Here is a 14,452-nt window from a genome sequence, read left to right on the forward strand (position 1 = left end):
CCTTTCAACAAAAATGAGAAGGCCTGTGAAAAGATGGAAAATACACTTTGAAGAGACAGAGCAAGCATCAGTATCAGACTCAGATATGGTAGAGATGCTGGAATGATCAGACTGGGGATTTAAAACGACTATGATTAATACGCTAAGGACTTCAATGGAAAAAAAGGGGGGGCCAACATACAAGAACAGAAGGATAATAAAAGCAGAGAGATGGAAACTCTAAAGAAAGAATGGAAAGAAAATGCTAAAAATCAAATACCCAAGCTTTTGTCTTTAGGATGAAAAATTATAGTAGCTCCCACCCCCCATCCCACAGCCCCATTATAGAGATAAACAAACTGGGCCTCTGCCTGTGGTTTGTCCAAGGCCACATAGCTGGTGAGAAAAGAAAGGCTGATACACAATCTCCTGTATTGGCTCTTCTCTGGCCTCCATTCGACAGGCGTTTATTGAATGTTTCTTCTGCACTGGGCAGAGCAAAACACTGGGCTACAACAGTCATGGGCTTGGTCCCTGCCCTTATGAAGTTTATAGTAGAGAATGTCCGTGTACCTCCTCCATAAACCGTACCAAAGGCTGTAAGTCCAGGAGAATCCAACGTTGTTAACTTCCGCTTTCAACTTGAATCTCATCTCGAAAGGTGCATGTGCGTGTGGGGGAATCCACAATTCATTGGATTCATTCCTTCGTAAATGCCTTTGTGTGCCAGGCACAGCACCAGGAGCTGAGGATACAGCAGTCCTCAGACCGAGCGGGGAACACACACCGAGCCCGGCCCATGGGGAGCTGACATTCTAGCAGGAGGAGAGAAACAAGAAACCCAGTAAAGAAGTGCAGGCAGTAATTGCTTCTTGGTGAAGCTGTAACTGTCCATTCTATGTAAATATCCCACCCGCCCTCTCCCCGGCACATCCGATCTTCCTTTTCCCGGGTGGCTGGCGGCTCCTTTGACTAAGCTGGGGAAGCCTTGGAGGAACAGATGTGAGGGGAGATGGTTTAAAGCTGCGGTTTGGACACATTTGAGTTCAGATTGCTGGAGAGGAGATTATTTCAGTGGAAATGTCAGGTCCATCCCTCTGCCTCCCAGACAACCCAGTTTCTACAAAGCAGACGCCTCGTTTATGGAGGTAAGAGGTGGTTTAGCTTTTCTAGTACATTAAAGGCCCCGGATCGCATCCTATCAATGAGTTTGCGTGAAACACACTGCAGTGGGCACAACTGATTTCCTGGATGCAGAATATCATACCGTCTGCCTGAAAGGCAGACCAAGAGATTTTAATGGCAGCTGTCTCCAGGCAGTTATTAACTTTCCCTCTTAGCAACGGGACCAAGAGACTTTACTACCCTGAAATGACACTTCTCCCTCGTGAAAGCTGCCTGGTTAATTTTATGAACCTCACTAACTGAAAACCCAGCGCACGTGAGCCAGATACCTTGAATAAATGCAAATCCAGTCTCCGTGGCATGAGTGATGGCCTTATGCTGAGCATCGCCATGGCAACTAATGACATCATCCCCCACCACCAAACTGCACAAAATCCAATTCTCCAAGGGTCCTTATTTGCCTCCCGTGGGTGTGTTCTTGGCTTACTTGCGTACGCATTCGTAAATACCGCTCTGTTGTCAGAAGTTTGCCGCGGCTGTTGACTGTCATTTTGGGAGGTATATTCCCTTTGTGGCAAATGTTGTTTTTTTGTTCACGAGGAGGGGGTGGGGGGAAGTTCTAATGAAAAGTACTGCGTGTATTTGATTAGCAACATTTGTTGATAACATATGGTCTGAGGAGGCTTCCGCAAATAAGAGGCTTTAAATAGTAAACAGAGATGTGCGAGCGATGGAGCAGATGCTCTCCAGACACACAGGATGAGGTTGTTCTGCCCGCAGATTTCTCCCCTCCTCCACCCAAGCACATCCCTCTCCCTTCGCTTCTCCCCTAGATCAAAGTGTTCACGTTCAAAGCCCCAGTGGCACCGTGGAATAGGTTTGGAGAAATGATGTGCTGTGACTTTAAAAGTCATCTCCATCCCCCACCCCCAAATATGAATTATCTGCGACTCGTGTTCATTATTGGACACTAATAATGATGTAGTGTGACCCGAGGCGTCAGCCAGCCCAAGTGGGCCTGGAAGCAGCATTTGGGCACCACGTGTCTGATGCCGTGATACGCAGGCGCAGGCTTTCCACTACACCGCGAGTGCCAGCAAGCGCTCTGTGAAGAGTCTGGAACGGCCCCTGGAGTCGCCGCGGGCTGAGCTGTCCTTGTAAGCGCGTGTGTACAGTTGATCTTCGTCCGTGTGCTCTGGTGAGCGCTCCTCTAATCTGTTAATGAAACTCAAAGACCTCCTTTTAGACTCAGCGGGCGACTTGGCTGTGTCTGTAGCAGGGGTCGCTGAACATTGTCAGCGCAGGACCAGAAAGTAAGTAAGTTAGGCTTGTTGGCCGTCGGGTCTCTGTCGTAGCTGCTCACCTCTGCTTCTGAAGTGCAGAAACAGCGTAGGCGCTGTGTAAATGGATGAGTGTAGCTGAGAAACCTGTATCGGTGCGCATTGAAATGTGCGTTTCATGTAATTTTCAAGTGTCATTAAATATTGCTCTTCTTTTGATTATTTTCAGCCCCTTGAAAATGTAAAAACCGTTCTTAGCTCATCAGCCCTACGTAAGCAGGTATTCAGCCAGACTTGGCCCATAGGCCTTAGTGTGCCAACCCCTGGTCTGTATTCCTGAAATGAAAGACATTTTGGGTCTCTGATTTGAAATGGACCCGCGATGTCAACACGGTTCCTTTGACTTGGACGGACCGCTGTGGGTGATGGCATGTCCATAGTCTGTGCTTGGGTTGCTTCTGGTTGGAAAGACCAAAAGTAATAAACAATAGTTCATCTTATAACTCAGTGGTGCTTTCCAACATTCTACCCTTGGCGTCCACATTGCTTCCCACCCTTGACCCCATGACCTGACCACTCCTTGACCTTCAGAGACCTACGCCCTGCTCCTCAGAGTGCTGTCCTTGCTGCTGTCTGTCCTGGGTCCCCTCTTCATGCTGCCAGCCGCTGGGTACCTGTCAGAGAGTTGGTGTGCTCCGAAAAAACATCCAGTCATCCAGGAGGTAAAGCCCTCAGTTTGACTTAAAGGAAGCAGCCACACCCTTGGATATCTCCTGAGTCACATCTCTCCACAATCCCCTGAAACTGGTAGCATGATTATTCTGAATTTGTCACATCTTTCTAGTCATTAGACAGATATTTATTGTGTACCCTCTGACCCTGTGCTTGGTACAGATTTTTTTTTTTAAAAAGTCACATCATCCTCTTTGCCCCATGATGTTCACCAGGTAGAGAGAGAACCAGATACGCACACAGGTAATTTTCTGACTGATTTTCTAAGACTGTATTAGGTGCTCCGGAGAGGCAGTCAGGCTCTATGGTTTAATGCATGGGCTTTGGGGTCAGAAACTCGGAGGTTGAAGCCCAGCTCTGTGATAGCCTGGAACCCTGGCCCATTCACTTAACCTCTCCAAGTCCTCCTTTCTCCATTGATAAATCGGGGATACTAAGAGAGTATTCCTTACAGAGTCGTCTGAAAGATTAAATGAGGTAATCCATGGAAAGCCCTAAGCCCAAGGTCTGGCAAACCATAACTTGAGACCTGGTGACTGTTTTTAGTGCTTTTTGTGAGCTCGCTGTACAGTGTGCGCAGAGGAGCAGATGGGATAAGATCGCGAAGGTGGGACACCTCACCCTCTGGACTTGAACCTTGCGTTCAAAGAGAAGTTAGTTAACCTTCCCGATGGCCGCTTGCTATAAATAACCATCAGCCTCTGGGCTTTTCACATCAAAGCGGAATTTTATTTCAGTCCTGGGAATCTTTTAAGAAGAGGTATTTATCTTAATAGCCACAGTCAGTGCACAGAACAGGAAAAGAAAAGAAACAGAGAAGACCGCAACAGTGAGAAATAGATTCATCTACCCCTGGGCGGCTCCACCACGGACTGATTTGTCTGCGGGTTACGTAGCCCTCTGTGAAGTCTATTGAATGTGTGAAATACATCCAGGGCGGCCCAGAGTCCCATCCGTTTTGAAACAGAACTCTCCCTTTGAGTTACCAAGGTTAATTGATGTTCACTGGATCCAGGCGCAGAGGAGCGAGTTGGTTGGGATGTGGGAGGGAGGAAGCATGGCGGCTTGGCTGAGAGTCTGGGCTGTGGAGTCAGATTGCCATTTGCTCCCTGTGTGACATCCTGGACACGTGGCTAACCTCTCTGAGCCTCCGTTTCCTCCTACGTAACGGTGGGGTTTAGTTATAAGCATTTCACAGGATGGCCAAGGGGGTTTAAAAAGATAAAAGGCATGTATGAACAGTTAACATTTTCGAGATAGGAATTTGTGAACAGCACATAGTAAGGTCAGACTATTAGCTGTTTTTGTTATAAAAATAGTCAAGTCTTTCCATGGCTGGAAAAAGAAACAGAGTGGATGTTTTTATAACTATTTTTTTCTAAAGGGGAAGCGTCAGGGAGGGTGCTGATAAGGAAATCTCTTTGGGGCTCCTACGAATCAGAAGCGTTGACCAAAAGAAGCTGGGAGTGGTTTTCACGGAGTCTTGGGACGGTCGTGAGGGGCAAAGGTTGGCAGCCAGCCTCCGCTGTGTGGCCACACTCAACAGCCTGGGTGGCATTGGACTCAGAGCCTGATTCATGAGCTCATGACCCCTGTGGCTGCCCCGGCCCCACTCTCCGACCTACATTTGGTTTCTTGCTCTCCATGGCTGTCGTGGAATTCTTCATTATTTTATCTTTGACCTTGTGTGGGTTAAGCGGAGTCTGATGGAATAATGAGTGTGCTTTTGGGCAGAGGAAATAGAGAAAGGAAAACACAGTGTTTTAGTGTCTTTACTGGTGATTTTTCCCGTTTTTTGGACAAGAAGCCCACATTTTCATTTTGCACTGGACCCTGAAAATGATGTCATTGGTTCTGGTTCAATGGGGGACGTTCTCTTTTTGCCGGCTCCCCTGGGCCAGGCTGCCATTTTGAAACCTGGTGGATACATTGGGATTCAGTCATGACCTAACAGCTTGAGGGGAGCCAAGGGTCATGGTCAGAAGCCGAGAGCACAGCTGCAGGCCTGGTGGAAAGAGAAAGCAACTCACTGCCCAAATGGACAGGGGTGGTCAGGGCAGCCTCCAGCGGCCTGAACTCCGTCCAGCCGATGGGGTCTTGGAGACCTCGCCCTGCCCCATGGTCTGAATCATGTTGAATGTCTTAGGAGCTAAGCACCCTCGGGGAGCAGCAGGAGTTTAGGCAGACTGGGTTCATGCCCACTGCACAGGCCAGGAAATCCCTACAAACCAGTTTCAAGGACAGGGTCCCAGGGACACGGTGTGGGGGACCCCCCAGGGCACTGGGATCGAGTCGTCTTTGTGGCTGAGTGTTTGAGCATCTCACTGCAGAACTCTCTTAGTTTCCAGCAGGAACTGTCCTTATTTCCATGACCAAGCATGATAAATGCCCAAAGAGATTCATAGCAGTTAATCATAAATAATAGTAATGATCATGTGTTTTGCCAAAACTGTAAATCGTGAGTAATCCCTGTTACTGATAATTTTGACAGTAGTAGCAGCGAGAGCCATAAAGTGGGAATTAAGGCATTTGGGTTCTAGCCCGACTTGATCACAATTCACTGGAATAAAAGCAGTGAGATCGTAAGGTTCTCATCTGTGAAATGGGCACAATGTGAGCCGTTCCCCCTCTTACCTTGTGTAGGAGGAAGGAGAATGTTCACCTTGCTTGCACAGCACAGGGTCAGACACTTAGTAGGTGCTTGGTAAATATGTGTGGCTTGAATAACACAAAATAGAAGTGATCATCACTGTTACTGGAATGCGTCTTGCACATCCTTATTTGGGGAAGGGGAGGTAGCCAAAACCTGGGGGGGCTCTGGTCCTGTCCCAAGCCTGCTGCTACATACACTTTATAACTACTCCGTGAGATGGTATTATTTTATAGCTGAGGAAACTGAGGTCCAGGGATGTTCATTAACTTGCCCCAAGTCCTGCAGTTTGTAAGTGACTATTCAGGATATGAACTAAGAATGCCAGGTCCAAAACCTTATGCTTTGTCAGTGTCGCCTTTGCTGGAACAAAGATTCCCCTGTCTTAGAAGCTTTCTGCGGTGGCTGATGGCCAAAATCCGGGGCTTCTGTCTGTACCTCTGACATTTTGCTGTTGCTTGGGACCTGTGGCTTCTTGTCCTTTCTCATGTCTTCTCCCTTTCTCTCTTGTGATTGTTGTGTTTCCTCAATGACTCTCGCTCCCCCATCTCCATTGTTCTGGTGCTTTCTTACAACTCTCTCTAGATCCCCCTTGTCTTTGAGTTAAGTTAGTGGGATTTATTTGACTGAGTGCAACAGTGAGACTAGAAGTCAGGGTTCCATCATTTGCAGAAGAAACACAGACAGTCAACGAACACAGAGTGAAATATTCAAGACTGCTATTAATCAAAGAAATGCCCATGAGAATGGCGATGACAAAAATCATCTAGAAGGCAAAGTGAATTGGGGCACCCGGAGAGGACAGGAAGCTGAGCGATTTGCAGTCTCATTCCCAGATCATGGGAGGACAGCTGCCATCTTTGCGGAAAGCATTTTGGGAATAGACGTCCCGCGCCTTGAAAGTGTTCACTGATGGGCATGGTTCTTTCAGCATTGTAGGAGCACCGTCATGTTTGTTGCTAAATGAATGATGAAATGATCTCCCATCTATTTCCCAGGGAAATAAACAGAGAGGAAATGAAAAACGTCCAGCCCAATCTCAAAAATAGAACAATGGTTAAATAAATTAAGATGCACCCATAAGGTGTGATATTATAATCATTAAAAATAATAGTCAGTGCAAATGAACTTATATGTAAAACAGAAACAGACTCACAGACGTAGAATACAGACTTGTGGTTGCCGGTTGGGGGAGGCGGGTGGGAAGGGATAAACTGGGAGTTTGAGATTTACAGATACTGACTGGTATGTATAAAATAGATAAACAAGTTTATACTGTACAGCACAGAGAACTATATTCAATATCTTGTAGTAGCTTATGGTGAAAAAGAATATGAAAATGAATATCTGTATATCCATGTATGACATTGTGCTGTACACCAGAAACTGACACAACATTGTAAACTGATTATACTTCAATTAATAATAATAATAATAATAGTTAATGAATATTCTACAGTATGGAAATTGGCCATTATTTAAGGCAAGATAAAAGACAGCTCTATATAAAATTGTATCTGTTCCTATTTCTTAGTTCTGTAAAAGATTATATGTCTGTATCATTTGTTTACTCAACAAATATTTATTAAGTGTCTTCTGTGTGCTTAGCGCTGTGGTGAGTACTTGGTGTGCAGTATAAACAAAGTCCGTGTACTTACGGAGTTTGCAGAGTATTAGGAGAGTCAGCTATGACGCAGTCACGTGGGTAGATGGATAATGCTAAATCCAGTGATTGCTAGAACAGAAAATTAAATAATATGTTCAAGAGAGTTTAACAGTGGAACCAAATTTAGACTAAGGAGATCAAGGGACATGTTCTCCAGGAAAGCATTATTTAAGCTGAGCCCCGAAGGGACAGCCGGGTGCAGAGTAGGGTGGGGCAAAGCATTGCTAACAGTGGGAAGGGCATGCCCAGCCCTGAGGCGGCACAATCAGGTGGCCCGGGGCCCTCGAGTAGGTGAGTGGGAGACGGTACTAAGGGGTCTGGATTGCCCCCCAGTGCAGTGGCACAGGTGCCGTGGGACGGTGTAGGGCAGGAACTCAGTGCAATCCAGTTGACACTTCCAGAAGATCATGCTGATTTCAGGTACTGAGTGGGTGGAGCTGACTCTGTAAGAATCGTGATGAATGAAAAAGTCACGTCTGAAGGGCCATCAGGGGCTCATGTCAGCCCAGGATGGCACTCTACCCAAGATGCTAGGTAAGCTAGCCTCTCCACTGGGGAGATCTACTCTGATTCCCAGAGACCGGAGAGTGGGGAGGGGTGTCTCCCATGTCTTCCACCTTCCATTCCTCTTTAGCGGGGCTAAGCTCCACCCTTTCTTCTATTCAGCGTATCTATGAATGCCCGTGCCAGTGGGGCTCCCCACCTCCCCACTACCAGTGAGGTTTCATTGTAAAGTCACATGTTGGCTCAGACCGAACGAAGCCCCATTTCAAAATCTGGAACCGCAATTTCCAAGAACCTGGGAGTCAGAGGCTACAAGGAAATATTTGTGGGGAGGAACGAGGAGAATACTTTGTAGGGATAGCGAACGCATGGGAGAAAGTTCTCGCCAACTTGCTTTCATACTAATTCCAAGTGATTCCTTACAGTGCTCTGTGAAGACCCATGGCAACTTTCTGAGCATCTGTCTTGCATTTGCCTAACAAGTTAATTAACACTTTTTGTCACTCTGGCAGCTTTGCAGGGGAGGGAGGGGGATGTGACAGCCAATGATGCCTCGGGTTAACCCTGCACTCACCCGACCCAGGAATAAGGCAGCTGAGTTTAGCATCGTCGAGACCGAGGTCTCCACACTAACCTCTCTGATTCTGTCTGCAGCTGGGGCACCCAGGGTGACTTCTCCACGACCCACGCACTGCCTGCTGTGAAGGTGAAGCTGTTCACAGAGAGCACGGGAGTCCTGGCCTTGGAGGACAAGGAGCTCGGACGGGTAAGCGCTCCCCATCCCAAGGAGCTCCGGAGAGCAGGTGTCCCCAGGCCCCAAAAGGCAGTATTGCCAAGTGGCCCAGCTTCAGGGTTTGATTACATGGCTCTGCTCTTCATTGACTGTATGACCTTGGACAAGCCACCCCCTCACCTCTCCAAACCTCAGTTTCCCCTCTTTAAATCTGTGTGCATTGCAGAAGATCAGGAGTTCTCAACACCATGAGACCCAGATGCCTTTAAGAGCAAAGATTTGCAATGCCCTTTCTATCTTGAAGCAGAATTCTTAGGTAATTTTAGATACTGACACTAATGATTTTAAATGAATTTAAAATCAACACAATGACATAAAGGAGAAACAAAAGGGAGGGTGTAGCTCAGTGGTAGAGCGCATGCTTAGCATGCATGAGGTCCTGGGTTCAATCCCCAGTACCTCCATCAAACAAACAAACAAATCTACCCCCCCCCCAAAAATCCACTTTTTAAAAAGGGAATTAACTAATAATATGATAATTTCAAAATGTTAAGAATCAGGCACTAGAAGACCTAAGGAAGGAGTCTTTCCTTGTTCCCAAAGGGACAATCACTGTGCAGGTGACCACATTCCCTGTGGAGGGTGAGGACTCGAAAACACGAGATTTAGTAATTTATTAAACCAGTAAACCAGTCTTGGTAACCAAGTTTCCTTGTGTTCCCTGGGAAAGTGCCAAAACTACTTAGAGCGTATTATAAAAAAGCTTTAGGATCTAGACTCAGTTAATTATCACCAGGCCTTTCTACCTCCATTCATATCTGGTGGGAATGTTCGAGTCAGGTGGGATGCAGGACATTCCTCCTTGGGGAGGGGCATCTCACTCGTTGCAGGATGTTCACTATCCCAGGCCCCCCCACCACGACCATTCAATACCAGCACCACTTACGTTGTCAACCAAAAGTGTCTCCCAAATATCTGAAACGTCTCCAGGGGCGGTACCCAGCCCTTGAGCACCACGGAGATCATCAAGATGTTTTGTCTTCCATCTCAGCGAGTGACTGCACCAAACAGCCAGTATTTTCAGGACAGAAGCTTAAAATGGCTCCACACCCCTCCCACAACTGCTTATAATAAAATCTGAACTCTGCACCACAGCACCTAAAGACTCTGGCTTCTGGCCACCTCCCCAGCCTCATCTGCTACCACCCTCCGCTCATCCAGTATGCCCCAGCATCGCTGGCCAAAGGTTAGCCCCTCAGATACACCAGATCCCTTCCCATCTCAGGAGGCTTTCTCTCTGCCTGGAGAACTCTCCCCACCGCTCAACTCCTCCAAAGGCTACTTTTTTCTCTGCACAAAGGCCACCTCCTCCTCCCAGAGCCCTTGGCTGACTGCCCATCCTCCTGCATCCATTACCGCAGCCCCCTGTTCACATCCTCCACAGAACTCACCACCAGTGAGACAGAACTGACAGAAATTTTGGCTTCTGTCTCCCCCACTGCACTGTAAAAACTGCACGGGGATAGAAACCAAAACTACTTTTTCCTTTTTTTAAAAAAATTAAAGCGTAGTTGAGTTACAATATTATGTTAGTTTCAGGTGTACAACATAGTGACTTGATCTTTGCATAGATTATACTCCATTTACAGTTATAAAACATTGGCTGTGTTCCTCGTGCTGGACGATAGGTCCTTGTGTCTTATTTATTTTACACGTAGTAGTTTGTACCTCTTAATCTCCTACCCCGATTTTGCCCCTCCCTCAGCCCTCCTCCCACCGTAGGGGAGATATCAGGATCATGAAGCTTGAACTATTTTGTTCACCGCCCTCTACCTATACCAGAACCCAACACATAGACTTGTAATAAACTTCATTTCTACTGGTTGAGTGCATAATCCCTTCTGAAAGCTGTGTGACACTAGCCAAGGCATTTAACCTCTCTGAGCCTCTGATACGTTATCTACGGAATAAAGAAAGAACACACTTCAGGGCAGGCACACAGTACACACACCTAATGATGCCAGCAAGGACAGACTAACCATGCTTTCTTTTCCTTCTTTTATTTTTTCTTCACTTCCTTCATCTGGCTTTCATCTATAGAATTGAACTGGAGTTGTATTACTAGGATCTAGACCACAGATGGAAGTCAAATAAAAAGTAAACAAGGCTAATAGCAAAAAACAGTGACACCAGCAAAGAAAAGGGAGGGGGGATGAAAAGAGAGGAAGAGCTTTGCCTGTTTTCTTTGAGAAATGACAAGTGTTCATTTCTGTCCCTAGGGAAAGAGAGACCCACAGAGTGGGGCAAGTAGCTGCCTTTTCTTTTTCTTCAAAACTTTTCTCTTTCCATGAAGAATCGGGTCAAGGAGCATGAGAGCGTCAGAGGCCTAGGATACAAGGGTTAAAAAGCCCCACAAGTCTCAACCTGACTCCACTCCATGGGTTTCAGGAGCCCCTGGGGATTGTGTACAAATGTTGGGAGGTAGGGCCCATGTGCCTTTTTCTCGACTTTCTAATCCAAAGCTTCTCGAAGCTGTTTCCACTGGGCTAGTGAGACCCTTTTGTTTTATAGATGAGAAAGCTGATCCCTGTGGAAGGCAGGAAACTCCCCACCCCGAGCGGCCCAGTAGTCGGGGCCCAGGTACTGTTTTGCATGTTAACCATCGGCCAGGCCACTGTCCTGAGGACGCTAAGCACAGCCCCTCCCTGCGCCGTCACCAGAACCCTGAGGGAGGCTGCAGGTGTTGCTCCTCCTGTATAGACGAGCGCACCAGGGCCCAGAGGAGGTGAGTGACTTGCCAGGAATGATGTTGCCTCATCTCTAGGGCTATTTTTACTCCATCATGCTGTCCCTATGCAAAAATAAAACTCTGGGCTCTGCTGTTGTGGTCAAGGCCATGAATTTGCCACAGTCCCTCCCGGCCATTCATCTCTTAACAAATGGCACTCTCCTCCAGTCTCATGATCTATTCCCCCAGATGCTAGCTGACATTCCCCTCCTGCCAGAGACACTTTCCACCTTGCAGTGGAGCGGACCTGCCTGGGCCTTGTGCTGGTGGAGGCGGGCGCCCTCTGCTGGCAGCACCTCCACAGGCAGCAGCCCGGGGATAAAAGTGCTCTTTTTCAAAGTGAGCCCTCGGCCTCCTTGGGAAAGAGTTTCTATGTGCTAATTTTTCCCCACTTTAGGAGGACACCTCCACATTCAAAATCCTGGCGCTGTGTTCATGCAACAGTATTAGTTTGTTCCATTTTTATTTTTGTGTTTCATTTTTATTAACCTTTTGAGTTAAAAAGTAACTCACGCATATTGTAAAAAAAATAATTAAAATGGATATATAGTGAAAACTAAAGATCCCTAGTGTCCCTTCCCGGAGAAAAGCCTTCTTTTCAATTGATTGTGTATTCTTCCCCAAATATTCTACGCATGTACAAGCATCGCATATATGGCATATTCGTATGTATCTCTTTAAAAAAAAAAAAAAAGAAAGAGCACACAGTTGGAAATTGCTGGATATATACCGCCCTACACTTGCTTGAAATATCAAGATATTTTGAGATTAGTCCCTTTCAGACCACATTGGCTTCCCTCCTGTTTTCATAATTACATAATATTCCAGTGTGTGGAGGTATTATAATTTATTTAGATTGTTTCCATTCTTTGGCCGTATAAACATTGCTTCAGTGAATAACCTTAAGTTATTTCTTTGCACATATGTGTGCATAGGTATAGTATAAATTTCAAAAAAAAAAACTTAATGAAATTTGAATTTTGACAGATACTACCAAATTGTCCCCTAAAGAGTATACACCAATTTATAATTCCACAAAAGGCATGAGAGGGTGGCTGTTCCCCACACTCTTGACAACACTGCGATACTACCAAGTTTTTACTCATCGAATGTGATTACGGGACCACTGTGTCTGGTCATTCATGCTGAGCACAGAGCAAGCAGGAATAATGACAGGCGAAAAGCCTTCCCCCTCACAGTACGTAAGGGGTATAGACATAAAACCAGAAATTATAGTGCAGTGTGGCGAGGTCTCTGCGGGAAAAGGGACAACTTTTCAGGTGGGGGACATAATCTAGCCTGAGAGGCAGGGATGACTTCCCTTATGGGGGAGAATGCAGAGGTAAGGGGAGGCGTATCGGCTAAGTCCTGGAAGGGACCGGCCACGGAAGGGCTCAGGGCAGAGCCATCCCCCCGAAGGACCTGCCTGCATGCCCAAGTAACTGAGAGACGCTGGGGCTGGCTGGGTGCAGCTTACTGCCTGGGATGGGTTGAATTCCCACATCCGCCGTCACCACATCAAAGCACAGCACACATGGGCCTCGGCTGAGATGACAAAGTGCTCGATCCGCAGCCTGGAATGTCTAGATGCGGTGTCTGGATCACTCGTGTGCACCCATCAGGACCCTAATAATTCAGCGCGGCTGACCCTTACAAAGGGATCGCCGGCCCATCGGGCACGTGGCGGAGTGAGGATGAAGGTGGAGGAAGACTGCGGCGACCTCATCTCTCCATCCCCCGGGGAGAGGAGGTCTCCCCCGGGAGCGACCGCGTGGAGGAAGAAGGCTTTGTGGATCGGCCAGTAATGAGCTGCGGCTATTTGCTTGGGCGCATGGACACCATATTGCCGGTGGGAACCGCGCCCAGGATCCATATGGTGGATGGCCCGTTAACGAGCTCCGGGTGTCCTGAGCGCCGCTCCCACTTTGATTTTGCCAAACGAGCGGGAGCAGAAGGCGGCCCTGGGCCTTACCCGCTGCTGTTTTGGCCCTGGTGGGGTTTCTCTTACCAGCTCCTTGCTTCCCAGGACATCACTCCCCTGCCCACTTCACCTCTCAGGCCAAACTGGCTCAGGAGAGACAGCCCGCTTCACTGAGCTTGGCAGACCCCTCCTCTACGTAGATCCCCCAAAGGCCGAGGTCTCAGGACGTGGAACATGATATGGGGTGACAGAGAGGGACAGGTGTTACCTTGAGGAATAACACCAGCGGTCTCCATGGCCCAGTGGTACCCTGCCTTACTCACTGACCTCCAGCATCCTGCTTCACATCACAGTTCCTTGGTGAGCATATCCATCTCATGGTAGAATCTTAACTAAATTAACCTTCACAAAATGAGCAATTGGCCCAAAAGATTAAGATAGAAGAGCTGTGATTGGAAGATAATGATGGTATTTGCAAGCCTGGCAAACAGCATGATCATGTTGGAGGTGACCCTGGACCTGCCAGCAGGAGTTCCGCCATCCATGTCACGAGATAAAAGCAGCACCCGTGGACCCAGCATGAGACATCAGTTAAGACATGACGAAATGATTTAGAAGACTGCTTGAACCACGGATTCACATCCGGTATCATTAACAGTGAGCCTTGCCCGCCATAGATCTGGTACCTTAAAATATAGCTAATAATAGTACAAAGCCACCTCAACTAGCAAGATATTTAAAAACAGAGGTTTTTTTCATCTTTAGCTCATCTTTTTAAAACTGTGTTTTATGAAATATGTAATAATATAGTATATTAATACAAAGTAAACATACATAATGTAAAAGATCTCTGGATGTGCATTTTACTGGTATTTATACATTTATATTGATATATTTTTAGGTTAATAGTGATATATTTACAGATATTCGGCTACTTGCTCAAAAATATTTTACTGAAGTAGGGCATGATCAAAACAAGTTTGAAAAACCAGGCCTTCCTGTATTTTAATCACATCATGAGACCTTGAGAAGTCGCAGATGTTGCATTGAGCAAGAGCATACAAATTTTCTTTC

At 46.9% G+C, this 14,452-nt stretch overlaps 1 protein-coding gene and 1 long non-coding RNA gene across 8 annotated transcripts in view; one reads left to right on the top strand and one right to left on the bottom strand.

Annotated features, from left to right (window-relative positions):
• CADPS (calcium dependent secretion activator) overlaps positions 1 to 14,452 on the top strand; it is a 415,573-nt gene that overhangs the window by 226,237 nt on the left and 174,884 nt on the right. For all 7 annotated transcript variants that reach the window (XM_074344558.1, XM_074344560.1, XM_074344559.1 and 4 more), the window contains exon 7: positions 8,591 to 8,702. In XM_074344558.1, coding sequence (XP_074200659.1) covers positions 8,591 to 8,702 — 112 coding nt within the window. The remainder of the gene's footprint in view (positions 1 to 8,590; positions 8,703 to 14,452) is intronic.
• On the bottom strand, positions 6,469 to 9,931 carry LOC123612266 (uncharacterized). The gene is made up of 3 exons (XR_006719484.2): positions 9,616 to 9,931; positions 7,425 to 7,501; positions 6,469 to 6,753 (listed from the first exon to the last, which is right to left on the bottom strand). It is a non-coding gene; the product is annotated as an uncharacterized LOC123612266 (long non-coding RNA).

Source organism: Camelus bactrianus, chromosome 17 (genome assembly GCF_048773025.1).
Source record: "Camelus bactrianus isolate YW-2024 breed Bactrian camel chromosome 17, ASM4877302v1, whole genome shotgun sequence".
Lineage (NCBI taxonomy): Eukaryota > Metazoa > Chordata > Mammalia > Artiodactyla > Camelidae > Camelus > Camelus bactrianus.